This window comes from Hakea prostrata, chromosome 11, assembly GCF_041222555.1.
Source record: "Hakea prostrata isolate BN-2017 chromosome 11, UWA_Hpros_2, whole genome shotgun sequence".
NCBI lineage: Eukaryota > Viridiplantae > Streptophyta > Magnoliopsida > Proteales > Proteaceae > Hakea > Hakea prostrata.
In genome coordinates, this window is record NC_142610.1 from 13,876,979 (window position 1) to 13,896,469 (window position 19,491).

At 42.5% G+C, this 19,491-nt stretch overlaps 1 protein-coding gene across 2 annotated transcripts in view; it reads left to right on the forward strand.

Moving 5' to 3' along the window:
- The window catches only part of LOC149000231 (Protein kinase superfamily protein), a 40,449-nt gene that overhangs the window by 17,070 nt on the left and 3,888 nt on the right, over positions 1-19,491 (forward strand). For both annotated transcript variants that reach the window (XR_016170629.1, XM_089139060.1), the window contains exons 4-7: positions 16,047-16,127; positions 16,250-16,321; positions 16,405-16,643; positions 16,774-16,845. Coding sequence is in view for 1 of the 2 variants with exons in the window: in XM_089139060.1 (XP_088995186.1) it covers positions 16,047-16,127; positions 16,250-16,321; positions 16,405-16,643; positions 16,774-16,845 (464 nt within the window). In the remaining variant the exon portion in view is untranslated. The remainder of the gene's footprint in view (positions 1-16,046; positions 16,128-16,249; positions 16,322-16,404; positions 16,644-16,773; positions 16,846-19,491) is intronic.

A 19,491-nucleotide genomic window follows, 5' to 3' on the forward strand; every position in this document is an offset into this window, starting at 1 on the left:
GATGCAAGTCCTTAATAAAGGTGCAAATAATTAAACGGGAAGGACCCGAATAGTTTTTATCTTTTAGGAAAAAGATGCAAGTCCTTAATAAAGGTGCAAATAATTAAACGGGAAGGACCCGGATAGTTTTTATCTTTTAGGAAAAAGATGCAAGTCCTTAATAAAGGTACAAATAATTAAACGGGAAGGACCCGAATAGTTTTTATCTTTTAGGAAGAAGATGCAAGTCCTTAATAAAGATGCAAATAATCAAATGGGAAGGACCCAAATAGTTTTTATCTTTTAGGAAAAAGATGTAAGTCCTTAATAAAGGTGCAAATAGACCGGGAAAGTGGCCGAATCTAACTTTATAAAAAGTGCTAGTCCTTAAAAAAGGCGCAAAATGAACCGGGATGGACCCGTATGGATCTTCTCTTTTTGAAGAAGATAAAGTTATTGATAGAACTTTCTTAGATTGGTGGAGTTCCACGACCGATCAATCGGTTTTCCAGTTACTGAGTCTTTCAGTCGGTATGCTCCTGGTCTTGTTTCTTTGTCTACCAGGTAAGGTCCCTCCCACGTTGGAGTTAATTTTCCTTGATTTTTTGGATCGGAAGCCTCAGTTCGTCTCAGTATCAGATCTCCTGATTTGTATCTTCGGTTCTTGACCCGAGAATTGTAGTGTTGAGCTACTCTCTTTTGGTACAACTGATTTCTTTGTTGTGCCTTCATTCTGATTTCATGCAGGAGATCGAAGTTTTCCCTTAGGCCCTGATCATTTTGATTTTCATCAAAAGCGTTGTAACGTAATGACCCGGCCAACACTTCCACGGGAGCTAAGGCCTCTGTTCCATACGCCAGGCAGAATGGAGTTTCTCCAGTTGGGGTTCGCACAGTTATCCTGTATGACCACAGAACACTCGGGAGTTCCTCGACCCATTGTGCCCGATTATCCTCTAGTCTCTTCTTAATCCCGTCCATAAGTGTTCTGTTGGTGACTTCTACCTGTCCATTGCTTTGAGGGTAAGCAACTGAGGCGAACCGATGCTCTATGTGGTATCTCTTACAAAAAGATTTGAATCCTGTTCCCTTGAATCGTTTTCCATTGTCTATTACTAAGATCCGAGGTATCCCGAACCTGTAGATGACTTTTTCTTCGAAAAATTTTTCCATCTGCTTTTCTGTGATGGAAGACAAAGGTTCAGCCTCGACCCACTTCATAAAGTAATCTATGGCAACAACAAGGTACTCCCGACTTCTCGAAGCCTTCGGTAATTTGCCGACAAGGTCCATCCCCCACATTGCGAATGGTGTCGGGCTGGAGACGGGCATCATGGGAACTGCTGGCACCTTTGGAACGTTAGCGTGTTTTTGGCATTGTTCACATTTGCGAACATATTCGATGGCATCCTTCTGTACAGTTGGCCAGAATATGCCCGATCGCAACACCTTCTGTGCCAAAGCCTTTCCATCCATGTGTGCCCCGCAAATTCCTTCATGAATTTCTGCTAGAGCATAGCTTGCTCGGGAAGGACCAACACATCTCAAGAGTGGCTTAGTGAATGATCTTCTGTATAGTTGGTCCCCGATGATGGTGAACCGAGCCGCCTTGGTTTCGATTCTTTTGGCTTCTTGTGGACCAGTCGGGAAGATATTATCCCGAAGATATTGCAACAATGGTGTTGTCCAGTCGGGCTCTCTACTGATCTCAAAAGTTTCTATCTCCTGTGTACTCGGGCTGTTTAGCTCTTCAATGTAGACTGCCGAGTCTAAATTTTTGGAGTTCGCCAAAGATAGCCGGGAGAGTTCATCTGCTTTTTCATTCTCCTTTCTGGGTATCTGTTGGAAGGTTACCCGATCAAAGTAAATTTGAAGCTGTTCAACCTTGGCTAAATACTTGGCCATCCTTTCATCCTTCGCATTATACTCTCCCTTGATTTGATTAACAAGTTGGGAATCACTCCTTACTTCCAATTCACGAACGCGGAGTACTCGTGCCACTCGTAAGCCTGCTAAGACAGCTTCATACTCGACATCATTATTTGAAGCTGGAAAATTAAATCTTAGAGCGTAGCTGATTGTGAAGTCATCGGGACTGCTGAGTGTCAAGCTTGCTCCCGATCCTAAAGCACTACTCGAGCCATCAACGTGTAGAATCCAGAAGTCTGATGTTTTAGTAGTAGCTGCTTGACTCTCATTTTGTGGTAGGGTGCTTTCCACAATGAAATCGGCTAAAGCCTGAGCTTTTATGGCCATCCTCGGTTTGAACTCGATGTGGTACTCGCTAAGCTTTACCGCCCACCCGACCATCCTTCCAGCCACATCAGGTCTTTGAAGTATCTTCTTTAGTGGGAAGTTGGTCGGGACTATTATTGGGTGCGCTTGAAAATAGGGTCTTAGCTTTCGTGATGCCACCAGAAGCGCTAAAGCCTGCTTGTCAATGTTCGGGTACCTTGTCTCAGCATCTATGAGCATATGACTCATATAATAGATCAGGTTCTGGATCGTCTCCCCTTTCACCAGTATAACACTGATTGCTGTTTGTGAGATGGCAAGATAAACTGCAAGAGGTTCCCCGGTTACTGGTCTGGCCAAGACAGGTGTCGTCCCGAGTGATGTTTTTAGTTGTTCAAATGCCTGCTGGCATTCCTCCGTCCAAGTGATTGCTCCCGAACTAGATGTAGTTTTCAACGCTTTGAAAAAAGAATTGCACTTTTCCCCGGCTCGGGAAATGAACCGGTTCAATGCTGCTACCTTCCTGTTAAACACTGGATCTCCTTTATCGTGACAGGCGGTGTCATCTCGATCAGCACCTGGATCTTTTCCGGGTTGGCTTCTATTCCCCTTTGGGAAACCATGAATCCGAGGAACTTCCCTGATGAAACTCCAAAGGCACATTTTTCAGGGTTCAGGCGCATTTGGTACGTTCTCAGGACGTCAAATGTCTCTTTTAGGTTTGCTAGATGTCTTGCCCGAACCAAACTCTTCACGAGCATGTCATCAACATAAACTTCCATGTTCTTCCTGATTTGTTGTTGGAAAATTTTGTTGACTGCTCTCTGATAAGTGGCCCCTGCATTTTTTAAACCAAAGGGCATCACTCGGTAGTAGTAACTTTCCCGATCGGTCATGAATGAAGTATGTTTCTCATCTTCCCGACTCATCAAGATCTGGTTGTACCCTGAATAGGCGTCCATGAAGCTAAGGACTTCATGCCCGCAGGTTGCATCAATTAGGAGATCAATCCTCGGGAGAGGGTAACAGTCCTTCGGGCAAGCTTTATTCAGATTTGTGTAGTCGGTACACATTCTCCACTTCCCATTCGCCTTCTTGACCATCACTACGTTGGCCAGCCAGGTTGGACATTCAATCGGTTCTATGAAACCTGATTTCTCCAATTTTTCCACTTCGACTTTGATTGCTTCGTGCTTTTCTATTGCGAAGTTTCTTCGTCTTTGGATGACCGGGGAAACATCCTTCTGGGATCCGAGTTTATGCTCTGCGACCCGCCTGTCTATCCCGGGCATGTCGCTTGCTGACCATGCAAAAATATCTGCATTATCGTATAGGAACTGAGTGAGCTCCTTTTTGAAGTCGTTCGGTTGCTCCTAACCGATGAATGTCCCTCTCTCGGGAAGAGACTGACTTAGTTGTATTCTTTCCAGTTTTTCTACTGGTTCCGCTCGCTGCATGCTTTCTTCGTCCCCGTCGTCCCAAACTTCAATAGTTAGAGCGGTTCCTGAACTCTCAGGCCTCCGTTTTTCTCTCAGGTAGTTGGTGTAGCATTGTCGGGAGGTTGATTGATCCGAACAACATTCTCCTATTCCGGCATCGGTCAGGAACTTCAATTTCATGTGCTTAGGGGATACGACTGCCTCAAGTGCATTGAGTGTCGGACGTCCCAGGATCACATTGTACACCGACAAATCCCTTACAACCATGAAGTTGACTCGAATTAGCGTGTCTCGGGGTGACTTCCCGATCTTGAGATCCAAATGGATCGTTCCTTCAGCCACTACTGAAGATCTTGCAAAACCATATAATGGAGTTGATGAAGGAGTTAGTAAATCATTAGCCAGTTTTAGCCTTTTGAAAGCCTCGTATGAGATGAGGTCAACGGATGACCCTGTGTCAACCAAGACTCGGTGAACTTCCCGATTAGCTATTTTGACTTTGATGATTATCGCATCATCATGCGGCGCTACGATCCCTTTCAAATCCTCATTTGTAAAGGTTATTGGTTCCAGGCATGCCGGATTTGCTCTCTTTTTGGGCAAGTGAACAGCTCCTACGAACCGGGCCTTTTGCTTCGCCTTTCGGATCGATTCCACAGTCGGGCCTCCCATAATCACGTACACTTGTGTCTCTTCCCGATCTTCTTTTTCCTTTCCCTTGTCTGCCTTTTTAACGGCCTCTCTCGAGCTTGGAGATCGGGCTCTCTTTTTTGATTCTGGTGAATCAGCACGGGATTTTCCTGATTCCCTTACGTATTGACCAAGCTTACCTTGCTGGATTAGTTTTTCGATTTCTGATTTTTGAATTCGACAATTATCCGTGTGATGGCCGTAATCTTTGTGGAAACGACAATATTTTGTCATGTCTCGATCCTCCGGTAGTGAACGCAACTTCCCGGGCCACCTCAAAGATTTCTTGTCCCGGATGTTCATCAGAATCTCTGATGGCTTTGTGTTGAGGGGCGTGTAATTCACTCGTCCCTGATCACGTTTCCATTTGTTTCTTGCCCCCTGATTTCTGTCATTCGGGGAATTTTTATCTGCATCCCGATCAGATCTTCTGTCTCGTTCGGCCTTTACCCGAGCGTTTATTACTTCATAAACGATGGCTTGCTTTTGGCAATTACGTAACAGTGTCCCGTACGTTTTGGGCTTATCTGTTAGCAAGACTTCCAAAAGTCTTTGATGAGTAATTCCGCTCCAAAGCGCGCTATACACCACTTGATCATCAAGATCTTCGATCTCAATGGCAACTTCGTCGAATCGCTTCAGGTAATCCCGAATGGACTCGCTTCTTCGTTGCCGTATGGCAAATAGGCTATCGGATGTCTTCTTACTCCCAATGGCACTACGGAACCGAGATATGAACTTCCGGGCAAGTTCCCGAAAGTTATTGATGGATCCCGGTTGGAGGCTGCTAAACCATTTGATGGCTGGTCCTTTGAGTGAAGTAGGGAACGTTCTGCAGAGCAATTCGTCCTCCTGACCAAGTACAGTCATTACCGATTTGAAGTAGCTTATATGCTCCTTCGGATTTGTCTTCCCCTCGAACGGGGTGAACGTAGGCATGATGAAATTTCTAGGAAGAGGCATGTTCATGATCTCATCCGAAAAAGGTTCTCGGTCAACCACGTCCAGATCCTCATCATGGTCCCGATCCTCCAGTTTTCGCTCGACCACTGCTACCCTCCTTCGGAGCCGATTTTGCCTAGCTTCATCTTCGTCAGACTTGACGGGATCCTCCCTCCGAGAGTGGGTAGCTGCCTCCTCCCTTCGGGAATGCACCCGGGACATAGATACTCTCGAACGTGAAGGCTGAGGTTGGCTTTCTCCTTGGTCCTCGATTTCTTCCCGGCGACTCCTTTGGGGTAGGGATCCTGTCTTAGATGGTACCGAAATACGATCCAAGGCACTGATTCTGGTTCCGTTGGGAGTTGTTTGGCGTTTGTCCCGATTAGGACGGGTTTCTCTTTGTTCCCCAGTTCGCCTTCCTCCTGGAATACGCCTTCCCGATCTGGAGCCTCTTCCTGTCGAAAGGCTTTCAGCAACCTTCCCGCCTGAGTGTTACGTCTTGGTCCTTGCTCGACTCCAGTTTGATGAACCAAGTTACGCAACACTCCCTGCATCTCGAGCATGCCCTTTCTTAATTCATCCACATATTCTACAGTGGCATGGCCCTGGGGCCCCTTGGATGTTCCTTCACCGTTTGGGTCCTCCAGGACCAGGTTGTCTTGAAGTGGTTCTTGTTCCACTCAGGTTAAAGGATCAACCCCATCTTCGAGGATTGTTCGATCATCCCCAATGTTTTCCTGTCGGGAACATCCGTTAACTCGTCTTACCATGACTTCGGAACTTGTCGTTTCCCACAGACGGCGCCAAACTGATGTGTATCAATTATACTTCTGGATTCGACTGAGCCTCCTCTTGTATCCGGGACAATGAGTCCTGCAAGAAAGGTTAGATGCGGGCCGGCTTGTATGCCAGGCAGCCGCCTCCGATGGCAAAGTCAGATAATGAACAAAGTGAGGTCTCGTGCGAAAGCTACACAAGATTATACTCAGAGTGTATTGGATGCTTACCGGAGAGGTGTGTCCTCCATCTTATATTGATTGACTTACCTTATATGCATTTGGTAAGTCTATCCGACAGGGGCTATCATATCTCCTGAGATCACGCCTTCCTGTCATTAGCCCCGTGCAATCGTCGATGGAGTTGACTTTCTTAAGAGAGAAAGGTTACCGTATTAGTAGAGTGTTCATTGTGCCTTGGTCAACTTAGTCGGCTATATCCCGATAACATGCGGAGCCACATCCGGGTATAAACCGATGGTAGAAGAGACGAGTGCTAACCGGATGTGGGAACCCGTTCGGGTTCTACCCGGTTAGGTGTGAAACTTCCGTATCATGGTCTTTCAAATTGGAATGCTGTTTGTTGAAACTACATCGATTGGGTAGCTAGATTTCTTAAGTTTTATTGATCCTGGCTGCTGGGAACTCAACCTGAGTTAATCAGAGTCTTGAATGGAGTTGGTTTTATCACTTAGTGCTCTTATTAACCACCTGCAAGGTGTGTGGTATCTTGCTTTACTGCCTCATAATGTTATCTTGTTGATCATAGTGAGCTGGAAAAAGAAAGTGCTAGGGACAATATCACCTAAGTCCTCTTCTCTTAGGCATTAAGAAGCCTGTAGTTTCTTATCATTTTAGGGAATTATTTATTTGGTTTTTTTTAGTTTTAAACTACTGATGGTGGAACATGCAAGGTTTCTGCAATTAACGTAAATAACAAGCTACCTGTTTTTTTTCTCTCTCTCTCTTTCTCATTTTTCTGTTCAGTTCTAGAGATGCCGTGTTTACTTTGTTCTGTTGGTGCATCATTTGTAAATTATATTTTTGGATATATCCACTTGTTGAAAGAAACGATTGTAGTAGAATGGCTTATTGATCCATGATCTCAAGCCCTTTATTTATAATAAAGTGGAAAGTAGACTATTACAAGGAATAGAAGTTTACATGAATGCAAACTCTAATTTAACTCATATACAAACTCTTATTAGACTCCTAATAGAATCCAACACTCCCCCTCAAGTTGAGGCATGGATATCACACATGTCCAACTTGACCAAAAAAGTATAAAACATCTGTCCAGGTAAACATTTGCAATTTGATCTTCAAACTTATAAATTACGTCTGCCTTATAGACTTCCATTTGATTTGTCCTCATCTTTACTGCAACTTTATGTCTCCAAGGAAGAACGCCCAAGTATAAAAGTAGAATCTTCAAAGGTTGAGAAGACTAAATTTATGCACAAATCTGAGGGAAAATATATTTTTGGGGTAACAATAGCTAGGGTAAAACAGCCAAAGTGAAAGTTTTGATTTGTAGCAATGTTAGATCTTTAACGGGAAAGTTTGCTAAGGGACAATCTCCAAAGGTAGGGGAAAATTTGTCAAGATAAGTGACAATCTCCAAAGGTAATAAAGATCAAGTTCTGCAAAGGTCAAACGACAAGTCTTTTGCAAGGTTAGATCTCCGAAGGGAAGATGTCAAGTTAAGGGGCAAATCTCCAGGGTTAACAGAAATCAAGTTCTGCACAGTCAAAAAGATAGCTCTATAGCAATGTTAGATCTCTAAAGTGGAAGATTGCGAAGGTAAGGGACAAACTTTCAAAGGTAACAAAGATCAAATTCTACATAAGGAAGTCTACATGAAAGGCTTTGAATTGTAGACATCTTCAATCTCCCCCTCACGTGTAGCGTTACACGTGGGAAGATAATAACAAAGGAAATTCCAATGGGGAAACTTGGAAAGGAAGAAATTGTAATGGTAAGATAAAAGTATCAGGAAAACAAATCTAGAGAAAATGACAAAATTTGAAAGGGGGTTCACCGAGCCTACGGTGCCACTGATGAAGGTCTGATATTACCGAATGGACCGGATTAGAAGATGTAGTCAAAGCAGAAGTAGATCCTCTAATTGGCTCGAGCAAATAAAGTCCATTTACCACGACCAATCTCCTTCCCCGGGACCAGAAGTAGCTAGGTATGAGTTGGTAGGGGTAGTAGAGGAAGCAGTGGTCGAGGCTGTACCGGCAGTAGAAGACTGCATAATACGTCGCAGAGTAGCGAACTCCTCCTGCGAAAAACCAACGTCTGCAGAGGGTGTGGTGGAAACTGTCTCAGAAAGATTAGTCTTTGGTTTTCCCTGTCTTTGTGCTCGTTTTTGCTCAAAATCAGCAGGCTTCCCATGTAGTTTCCAATAATTTTCCTTGGTATGATATGGTTTGTGACAGTGCTCACACTTGACAATCTCCTTAGCCGGATCAGATTTAGTGCGAACAGACTGTAAAGCTGATTTCTCCATAATAGGAGTATGAAGCATGACTAATCGACGACTTTCCTCACACTGAACAAGAGCATAAGACTGTTCTAGTGTAGGAAAGGGAGAACGACTTAAGACTTGCACTCTGATCTGATTGTACTCCACGTTCAAACCTGCCAAGAAGTCATATACTCGAATCTTATCAATGTACTTCTTATATGTCGCCACATCATCTGGATTAGTGGGGTGATAATCCCCATAATGATCCAACTCTTGCCAAAGAGATCGCAACGCAGCATAATAGTGGGCCACAATTAGTTCCTTTTGGGTAGTCTCATGAAGCTTCTTTCGTAGCTCATAAACCTGTGCATCATTCCCCAACTGTCCATATGTTTCAGTAGTAGCCTTCCAGATTTAGGCTGCAGTATCAAGTAATAGGTACCCCGGGCAATATTTGGATGCATATAATTCAAAAGGAATGTGTTAGGTACCTGAATGAGGCTACTTAACAAGGTGGAATAACTCAAGAAGATAATAGCAATAACGGACTTTGAATAAAAGTTGAACGAGAAACAAAACACACTACTAGCAGTAGGTGAATCCTACGGCTACCCAAGAGCAATGGCTCTCACATAAACTTCTCTCTCTATATCCTTTCTACTCATCCTCCCCCCTATTTATAGCAATTACATTCCTATCGAATTAATTAACAAAATCAGCCTACTTCGAGTAGGACTCTTCAAAAGAAACCTAACTGTAATGTAACTCTAACCTAGATGTATTATGACTCTTGACTCTCTAAATCTAATTCTAATAACCTTAACGCAGAAGGACTCTTCATGCTTCAAATTTGCCATCGCTTTGAATGCACTAGGACTCGCTGAAAACGACAGGACTCTCTTCACTCTTCAAACTGTCAATCGTTTCCTTGGGAGTGCTTTCCTTGTCGAATATAGACTCTTGATATCAGGGGCTTATCAATACTCCCCTCCAAAAGTTTCACCTTGTCCTCAAGGTGAAAATCTGGAAAGTGGGACTGTATTTCAGCATAAGATTCCCAAGTATTTTCACAAGGCGGCAGTCCTTTCCATTGAATCAAAACCTCCAGCAACCCTTGAGTAGAGAAACGAATGTTAAGCAAGGCTTCGGGTGTGAGCTGCAACTCGCCATTTCCCTGCAAACAAGTTGGAAGCGGTTGCGGCTTAATGTGCTGCCCCAGTGCCTGCTTCAACTGTGAAACGTGAAACACCGGGTGAATCCGTGAATCATCAGGTAAACGTAGACGATAGGCGACTGGTCCCACTGGCTCAATGATCTGGTACGGCCCATAGTAGCGATGGCTGAGTTTCTCATTGGGCCGTTTGGCGAGTTTCTGGAAGCGATAAGGTTGTAGCTTAAGAAAAACTTCATCCCCCACTTGATAATGCACTTCCCTACGCTTTGAATCCGCGGAATTGCACATCCTATCTTGGGCCACCCGCAGATTTGTTTTGAGATCCTCCAACACCTGATTGCGCTTTCGGAGGAACACATCAACCTCATCCACTTTAGATCGACCATCCTCCCAACACAGAAGAGAGGGGGGGTCTCGTCCATACACAACCTGAAAGGGAGTCATTTTTGTGGCTGAATGAAACGTCTTATTGAACCAATATTCGGCCCACGGTAACCAATTAATCCAGTCCTTCGGTTGGTGAGCGCAAAAGCATCGTAGGTAAATTTCAAGGCTGCGATTTACCACCTCTGTTTGACCATCCGTTTGAGGATGGTAGGCACTGCTGAACTTGAGGTTGGTACCCGCTAATTTGAAAAGCTCCATCCAAAAATTACTAAGGAAGACACGATCTCGATCGGAGACGATGGTTCGAGGGAACCCATGCAAGCGGATAACCTCCTTGCTGAACGAGATAGCCACATCCTTGGCGGAATAAGGGTGTGAAAGAGCGATGAAATGCGCGTACTTGGATAGCCGGTCAACTACAACAAGCACAGTATCTCCACTCTTAGTCTTGGGTAACCCACCAATAAAATCCATGCTAATGTCTTCCCAAATGCGATCTGGAATTGGTAGTGGTTGAAGGAGTCCAGCGGGTTTCATGGCTTGATATTTACTACGCTGACAAGCATCACAACTAGCCACAAATTCGAGGACAGCAGCCTTCATTCCTACCCAGTATACCACAGCTGCTAATCGCTTGTAAGTCCTCAAAAACCCTGAATGCCCACCGAATGGGGTAGAATGATACTCTGAAAGTAATTTGGGAATTAATGGTGACCCATCGGGGATGACTAACCGATTCTTATAGAGTAAGGTGCCCTTTTGAAGCTGGTAGCTGGGGTAGTCCTGGGATCCCTTCAGCAAGGCTTGAACGATCTTCTGGTAACGGTCCGAGGCGTGTACCGCTGTATCTAGTCCCTCACTTTCCTGCCAAGTTGCTGTTGTCATCGAATAAAGCTGCTTATCATCCTGAGACCTTCGCGAGAGAGCATCGGCGGCTTTGTTTTCGCTACCCGGACGATACAATATCTCAAAATCAAATCCCAAAAGTTTCAAGACCCACTTTTGTTGATCAGTAGCCACAATGCGCTGTTCCAGCAAATATTTCAGACTTTTCTGATCCGTTCGTACTTTGAAATGTCTCCCCATCAAGTAATGACGCCATTTTTGAATGGCAAGTACTATTGCCATTAGTTCTTTCTCATAGACAGACTTGGTTTGTGCGCGAGGGGACAACACTTGGCTCCAGTAGGCAATGGGATGGCCCTCTTGCATCAAAACCGCACCCAGCCCAAAACCTGAAGCATCAGTCTCTACCAAAAACTCTTTCGTGAAATCTGGCGTCACCAATACTGGAACGGTTGTCATGGCTGTCTTGAGGGCATTAAACGCCGTCGTTGCCTCGTTACCCCACTGAAATGCATCTTTCTTCAATAAGTTTGTGAGTGGAGCGGCAATTTTACCATAATTTCGGACGAATCTGCGGTAATACCCGGTTAATCCTAAAAACCCTCGCAAGGCTTTAAGATTGGCAGGTTGGGGCCACTCCACCATGCACTTAATCTTCCGTGGGTCCGCCGTGACTCCGTTTTTAGATATGATATGTCCTAAATACTCCAGTGTAGCAACCCCAAACATGCATTTTTTTCGGTTGACTACGAGGTGGTGCTGTGTGAGAAGTATAAAGGTGGTTCGCAAATGGGCCACATGTTCCTCCATGGTCTTGCTATACACCAAAATATCGTCAAAGAACACCAAAATAAATTTTCGCAAGTGTTCTCGAAATACCTCATGCATTAGTGATTGAAATGTGGCTGGAGCATTCGAGAGCCCAAACGGCATCACCAGGAACTCGTAATGCCCATTATGTGTACGAAAAGCCGTCTTTTCTTCATCACCTTCCGTCATTCTAATCTGGTGGTATCCTGCTTTCAGATCAAGCTTGGTAAACATTGTGGCTCCGCCTAGCTCATCCAACAATTCGTCAATTGCAGGAATGGGAAACTTGTCAGGAACTGTGAGTTTATTCAGGGCACGATAGTCCACGCAGAAACGCCATCCGCCATCCTTCTTTCGAACCAACAGTACTGGACTGGAGTAAGGACTCACACTAGGTCGTACCAATCCTGCTGTTAACATTTCCTGTACCAATCTTTCGACCTCGTTCTTTTGAGAATGTGGGTAACGATAGGGTCGAATATTAGGTGGGTTACTCCTCTCGGCTAACCGTATCTGGTGGTCTTGCTTCCTTCTTGGCGGCAGTTCGGTTGGTTCAGCAAATAATTGAGCAAAGTCGGTTAATAAATGTGACACTCGTTGTACTCTCTTGTACCTCTATATCGTCTCCGACGGGATACCGAGGTTGTAGCCGTATCCATCACCGCCGCTTGAACCGATCGTAGCACACTCTTCAATGTTGTTTCTAATCGCAGCAAGGTTGGATCCCCATTTAGTTTCACGGGTCGTCCTTGCCACTCAAAGCTCATGGTTCTCAAGCGCCAATTACTGCGTACTTCCCCTAGTGTCTGCAGCCATTCTACGCCCAAGATTATATCAATGCTACCCAAATTGAAAGGGTAAAAATTTTGCACAAAGACCTCGCCGCCCAGCTGAATCGGAATCTGTCGACAAATCCCCGTACCTTTGCTAATCGTCCCATCGCCCAAAGCAACCTGAAATTTTGTTTTCTGGATTTCCAATCCCAACGGCTCCACCAACTCTTGAGCGACAAAATTGTGCGTTGCTCCACAATCGATCAGAATGATGACTTCATAGCCATTTATTTGTCCCGTTAGTTTCAGTGTGTGTGGTGAATCGATCCCCACCAAAGAGGTATGCGAGAGTTCCGTCTCAAGCACCGGCTCCATATCGTCATCATTGATCACTCCTTCCGCTGCTGCAACTTCTGGACTATCGTCGTGGAGTAACAACAACCTTAGTTGCTTCAGAGGGCATTGATGGCCTTTGGAGTATGGGCCGTCACACCTGAAACATACCCCTTTGTCCATTTTATCTTTGATTTCTTCCTGGGATAACCAACGTGAGCGTCCTGAGCTCCCCGTCGCAGCTGTAGTTGCAGGTCGAGATTGTGAAGAGGAAGACGCGGGTTCACTTCTTTGGTTTGGCTGAACCGAACCGTTAACGCTTTGGTTCATTCCGGTTCCCTGAACCGTATTGGTTCCTTTAATATTGGTGTTGGGTGGGCTGAAGTTAATAAAACGTGAGGTTAGATTTTGGGCTGATTGAGTGGGCTGGGCCAAAAAAGGTTTCTTATTTTTCCCCACTCCATTTTTGTCCTCCACGGCTTGGGCCAGGTCCATTATTTGGTCCAAATTGGTGAGCCCAAATAATCGAACTTCAGCCCTTACTTCTTCATTTAAACCAGCAAAAAACACCCCCTTCAACCATTCTCCATCTACCGCTCCGGCTGCTGCTGCTAATTTCTCAAACCCTTCTCTATATGCTGCAAACGTTCCACTTTGCTTGTGATTAATCAATGCTTCTTGGGGAGTCTTCAGCTGTGCTGAGTTAAATCGATAGATCATCGATTCTTTCAAGTTTCTCCATGATGACAATGGCTGCTGCCGCAGTTCTCGGAAGCGTATCCATCCTAGTGCTGCACCTTCAAAACAAAGGGTTGCAGTTCTGAGTTTCTCTTCATCGCTGAGTTTGTACAGATCAAAGTACCTTTCAGCTCGTGCGATCCATCCCATCGGATCTTCCCCCGTGAAAATTGGCATCTCAAGATGTCTAGGAAGGAAGTCTCTTGGTTTCTCTGGTTCGATCGTACGCTTGCTGTAATCTGGAACTCCATCGGTTGTAGTCACCTCCGGCATTAAGGTATGCATCTCTGCTGATTTTCCTTGCGATAACATGAACCTTAATTCATCTCTGAACTCATTATTGGCCTTTTCTCCTTTCTCTATGTTTTGTGCTAGGAGTCCCACTTGACCTTGAATCTCTTTCACGATACTTTCCAATTCCTCTACCCTCTCTGCTCCATTCGACTCTTGACCATTCCCCTAGAATCGATGGCTCTGATGCCAATTTGTTAGGTACCTGAATGAGGCTACTTAACAAGGTGGAATAACTCAAGAAGATAATAGCAATAACGGACTTTGAATAAAAGTTGAACGAGAAACAAAACACACTACTAGCAGTAGGTGAATCCTACGGCTACCCAAGAGCAATGGCTCTCACATAAACTTCTCTCTCTATATCCTTTCTACTCATCCTCCCCCCTATTTATAGCAATTACATTCCTATCGAATTAATTAACAAAATCAGCCTACTTCGAGTAGGACTCTTCAAAAGAAACCTAACTGTAATGTAACTCTAACCTAGATGTATTATGACTCTTGACTCTCTAAATCTAATTCTAATAACCTTAACGCAGAAGGACTCTTCATGCTTCAAATTTTCCAGTCGCCTGAATGCACTAGGACTCTGCTGAAAACGACAGGACTCTCTTCACTCTTCAAACTGTCAATCGTTTCCTTAGGAGTGCTTTCCTTGTCGAATATAGACTCTTGATATCAGGGGCTTATCAGAATGACATAATAAGAGAGTCGTTTGATATCCATTTATCCTGTAAAACACCTGCGGTAGTGGGTTTGATAATAGTGCCTGTAATGTATCCAACTAGTCCTCTTCCAGCAATAGTCAGGTAAGCAGATCGAGACCAGATCAAGTAATTTGTGCCGTCAAATCTTACCGAAAGAGAATGAAAAGTGGAAAAATATTCGGATCCAGTGGGAGCAGTAGTATCATCAATAGTTGTCATGTTGACAAAATTATATGCAGTTCTTCAGTCTTCACCTTTTGAAAAAAAAAACTAAAATGTCGCAGAATGCAATAGCCAAACAATGTAAGACAAAAAATTTCTCCCTTCTTTCTTTCTTTTCTTCTTTTTTTTTTTTTTTTTCCTTCAGAATAGCAGATTAACAAAATAACAATATGGTTTGGCCAAATATGCAATGGTCTGATTTGGTCTAAATTCAGAGAGAACCAAAATATGGTTCGACCAAGATTTATTGTTTACCTGGTTCAGTCTGATTCGTTTTCTCTTCTTCTTCTTGAAGTCCCAAAAGCTGGAGAGACGAAGCAAGTAGCAGCAGCGATGGTGTTTCTTCTCTTTCTTCTCTTCTTCTTTCCTTTTCTTCCTGGTCTTCCCTAATCGAACCCACTGTGGTGCAGTGGGTACTGAAGAACAGAGAAAAAAAAGGAGATGGGTTGCGAGGGTTTGCGATGGGTGCAGATGCAGCGGTGATGGTATGCCAGAAAAAAACGATGGGTGAAAAAAAATTCAGGGAATTTCGATGGCTTCTGGCTCGATAAGAGATGCAGCGGTGATGGTATAAGCAGGGTTCCTCTTCTCTTCTTCTTTCCCTCCTTTTTCTTGTTCTTGCAGTGGCAGATTTCTGTCCAAAACTGAAGAATCGATAGGTGCAGAAAATTTCTGAATTTGAATATCTGCGATAGTTGCAGAAAAAAAGAGGAATTTGAATGTCTGCGATAGTTGCAGAAAAATCCTGCGATGGTTGTAGAAAAAGTTCTGCAATTGTTGCAGAAGAAAGAGCTCTATGATGGTATTACAGTTGCAGGAAATTCCTGCGATGGTTGCAGAAAATTTTGCAACTGCGATGGGTTTTATGGTAGCAGAAGAAAGGGAAAATCTGCAAAAAATCTGCGATGGGTTTTGCAGAAGGAAAAAATTCTTCAATCGAACTTAGGCTCTGATGCCATGTTGAAAGAAATGATTGTAGTAGAATGGCTTATTGATCCATGATCTCAAGCCCTTTATTTATAATAAAGTGGAAAGTAGACTATTACAAGGAATAGAAGTTTACATGAATGCAAACTCTAATTTAACTCATATACAAACTCTTATTAGACTCCTAATAGAATCCAACACCACTAGTGAATGAGTCTTCATACTCCTTTCCATAAATGTTAGTTTTTGGTCTATTTGATCTTTAACAATTAATAAATCAATTGTTTTATTGCTCATGTAGGTCTATCCTGGACAGCGTGCTGGTGGTGTTGAGGCAGATATGATGGCTGCAAATGAGTTAAAGACTCATATTTTTCTCCAGGTAATATGGCTAGCTGTATCTATTTCCACTCCAAATCTTTTCCACAAGAACAGTCTTCACAGAGTGTAGTTGAAAGAAACCTTTCTGATAATTGAACCCTGATTCTTGCGTAACTTTTGCAGAGTGATCCCAAAGAAATCTGTCAGAATATACAGGTACTTATCGGAGGGTTTGAGACAAAAACTGGGGAACAGGTATACTTCATCAACTTTTAAAATTTCTTATATTGTACTTTTCTTTATGGTAGATGCAAATTGAAGGGATTTCTTCTCTACAGTGGCTTGCTTTCCGTAACGATGGGAACTATAGTGCCGCAGACTATGCAAAAGTTAAAAGTGAAGCAGTATTAAAAGATCGTAATCTTGAATCCTGGAACAGTTTTGACAAGGAGCAAACCATAAAACGAAGAAGATTTTTTGTCATCAAGCTACTTCGGGGTGCCATGAGTGGTCTAGCCTTCATGCATGACCATGACAGATTACACCAAAGTCTTGGTCCTGCTTCTTTGATTCTCAAGTATGCTGATCGGACTTGAAAGTTTTTCATTCCTAAGAGTCTTCCTTTTAACTCCCTGAGACTTATTTGACAATAATAGTGCAGTTTCTATCTGTTGAAAATAATGCAAAGTTCTATTAACTATTGGCAGTACAATAGTGGAGAGAGATGAGGCTTACTTAGTCCCAAGGCTCAGGGACCTTGCCTTTTCAGTTGATGTAAGGTATAAAAAACCATCTTCTTTTTGTTTTTTGGACACCAGATTGGCATTGCTCGTATTATCCTTAGTAATGTCCTGTACTTTTTGTCCACTTATTAACTTGCTCACTGTTGAATATCTTTTGTGGAAATATCTATTTGATCTTTGTAATAATGATACATGTCTCTTTTCCTTGCTTGAGGTCTTTGATCCACATAGTGATTATGCTATGTTTCACAAAAGCTTCTCTCTGATCATTTTAGTTTTAGGTTCTCTTTGTACTGTTATTTTGACTTTATTCAAGATCAGTTAGAAACCCGGTGAGAGAATACAGGGGTTACAAGACAATGTGGTGATGTGCGCCACACAACTTAGATTGATAGAATCTAGAAGCACCCGAAACCATCACATGAGCTTCCATATTTAGGCATTGCTGAACAAATAAGAACTTTACATGAGGAAGATATCTACAAAGTATTGAACAGTCCTTTGCTAAAGTGCGGGAATCCTAATCCAAACTTCTAGAAGTATTATCAAGAATCTAACAAAAAGAATCCAAAAATGTGGTCAAATGACTTAGATGTGGACTATGGCCCAACAACAGTGCAGCATGAAGAGCTTCATTTCCATCAACTGTGGACAGCTTCCTAGACATTAGTGGCTCTTAACAGTGACAAACTTGCCGTTTCAGTCTCTGGTAACAACACCTTAGTCACCAGAATTACTATTTGTTAGCCGGGATCCATCTTTTGGGGAGCTTTGGTGCCCTTTCTTAATAAAAAGAGAAGATGATCAATTTACCTTGTTCAGTAACTTTCCAAGATACACTTTTAAAGACTCATGTTTACACTCTTTTTTCTATCTGATTGTTCCCAGTGCATAGGGGTCTCGAGAGGGTCATGATGTACACAGCCTTAGTGCCTATTTAACAGAGAGGCTGTTTTGAGATTCATACCCATGACCATTGGTCATAATGGAACAGCTTTTACCATTGCGCCGAGGGCGATATCTTGATATTTACACGATTTACTATAATAGTTATTAATTGGTTAAAAGGCCAGGGGGAAAAAAGAAGTTGTAAGATCTACCTGTATCAATTGCATGTGCATTTTTTTCTTCCTTCTATTCAATGTCCAAGTCCATTCTTGGTTGATTTGCTTTATTATTTACTATGTATTTATTTATGCTTATTTTGTTATTTAGCATTCATACTCCATCTTACTGAATGAGAGTAATGTCAATCTGTATTATGATCATTTGTCTGGGAATATTACCTTTAATCTGCCCCATTTTGAAAAGGCTTTCTAAAATGTCCACTATTTGAGCCATCTAGAAGTCATGTGGCAATACCTGTGAGTGCATGGTTTAAACTGGCAACATCTAAAACTTTAAAGTCCATTCAATCAAATAAGCTCCTCCAATGTGCATACCCAAAACTAGAGCACTCACCCTTGGTCGAAAAGTCGGAATTGCCAAAAGATCTCCAGATGGCTCAAATGGGGGGTTGCTTAGACAGCCTTCCCAAAATGGGGGCAGAGTAAAGGCAATCCCTCCTAAAAAATTCTCATATAGAGATTGACATTATCCTCATCCAGTAGGATGGAGAATGAAAGCTAAACAATACAATATCATTAAGTAAATGCTTTATATTTATAATTTCATTTACTTAAGATATTATTCATTAAAATTAAATAAAAATGTATTTCTATTTGAATACAACAAAAATGGTTAAACAATAAATTGCAAAGAGATAAAAATCAAAACCCCACTGTAAGAATGAAAAATGGATTTTCAGTGCTAGGTAAAATTTTCAACTTTATAATGCTGCAGTTTTCTCAAATCTAAAGTTTCATGAATCTTAATATGGTAAAACATTTCTAAAAACCAAAAGTATGGTAAAATATTCATTTGTTTTGAAACCTAAGAAAATATTTTCACTTAGAGCAATTTTGAAAACATTTGTGCACACCTTATAGTTTGTTTGGAACATAACTCCTCCAATAAAAATCAGAATTAAGCAACCTTGCCATCTTGGATTCATTGGAGAGCTGATTTTGTGCTCTACCTAATAAAAAAAAATCTTATATAAAAAATAAAATCATTTTTCTGTCAAAGTTCTCGGAGTTTAGAGAAAATTTTCTTAAGTTGAGAGCACTTTAATTACTTATAGATGAGACCATATTTTCTTAGGAATATAGACCAAATGTGAGCTCGGTTATATCATGACAATGACTAATTCCAGCAATAGTATTACCGGTTGATTGTTTTAATTGTTTCAAAACTTCCAGTGTATTGCTTGTTTATTTCTATGGTGTTCTACTTCTATGTTGATTATTGATGACTTGGTGTTGCTTAATATTGATTTTTGATGACTTGATGTGTCTTAATTTGATGACTTTATGTGACCCAATGTTGTTTTGTGTTGATATAAGGTGTATCTCTGGAATAGTAAATAATGTTAGAAGAGAGGGGAAATATAAAAAAGACAATTAGGTGCCTTGTTGCTGAAGTGCCAAGGCACCCCTTTGCCACTTTGGATCACATTGGCATCTAGACAACTGTGGTGAGCAAAGACATGAATAATGTAGGACTTATATTGAGCTGATAGGAGAGTAAGGCTCTGTAATCGGCCCCATTTAGTTGGGGGATAAAGTTGACTTGTTTGTTGTT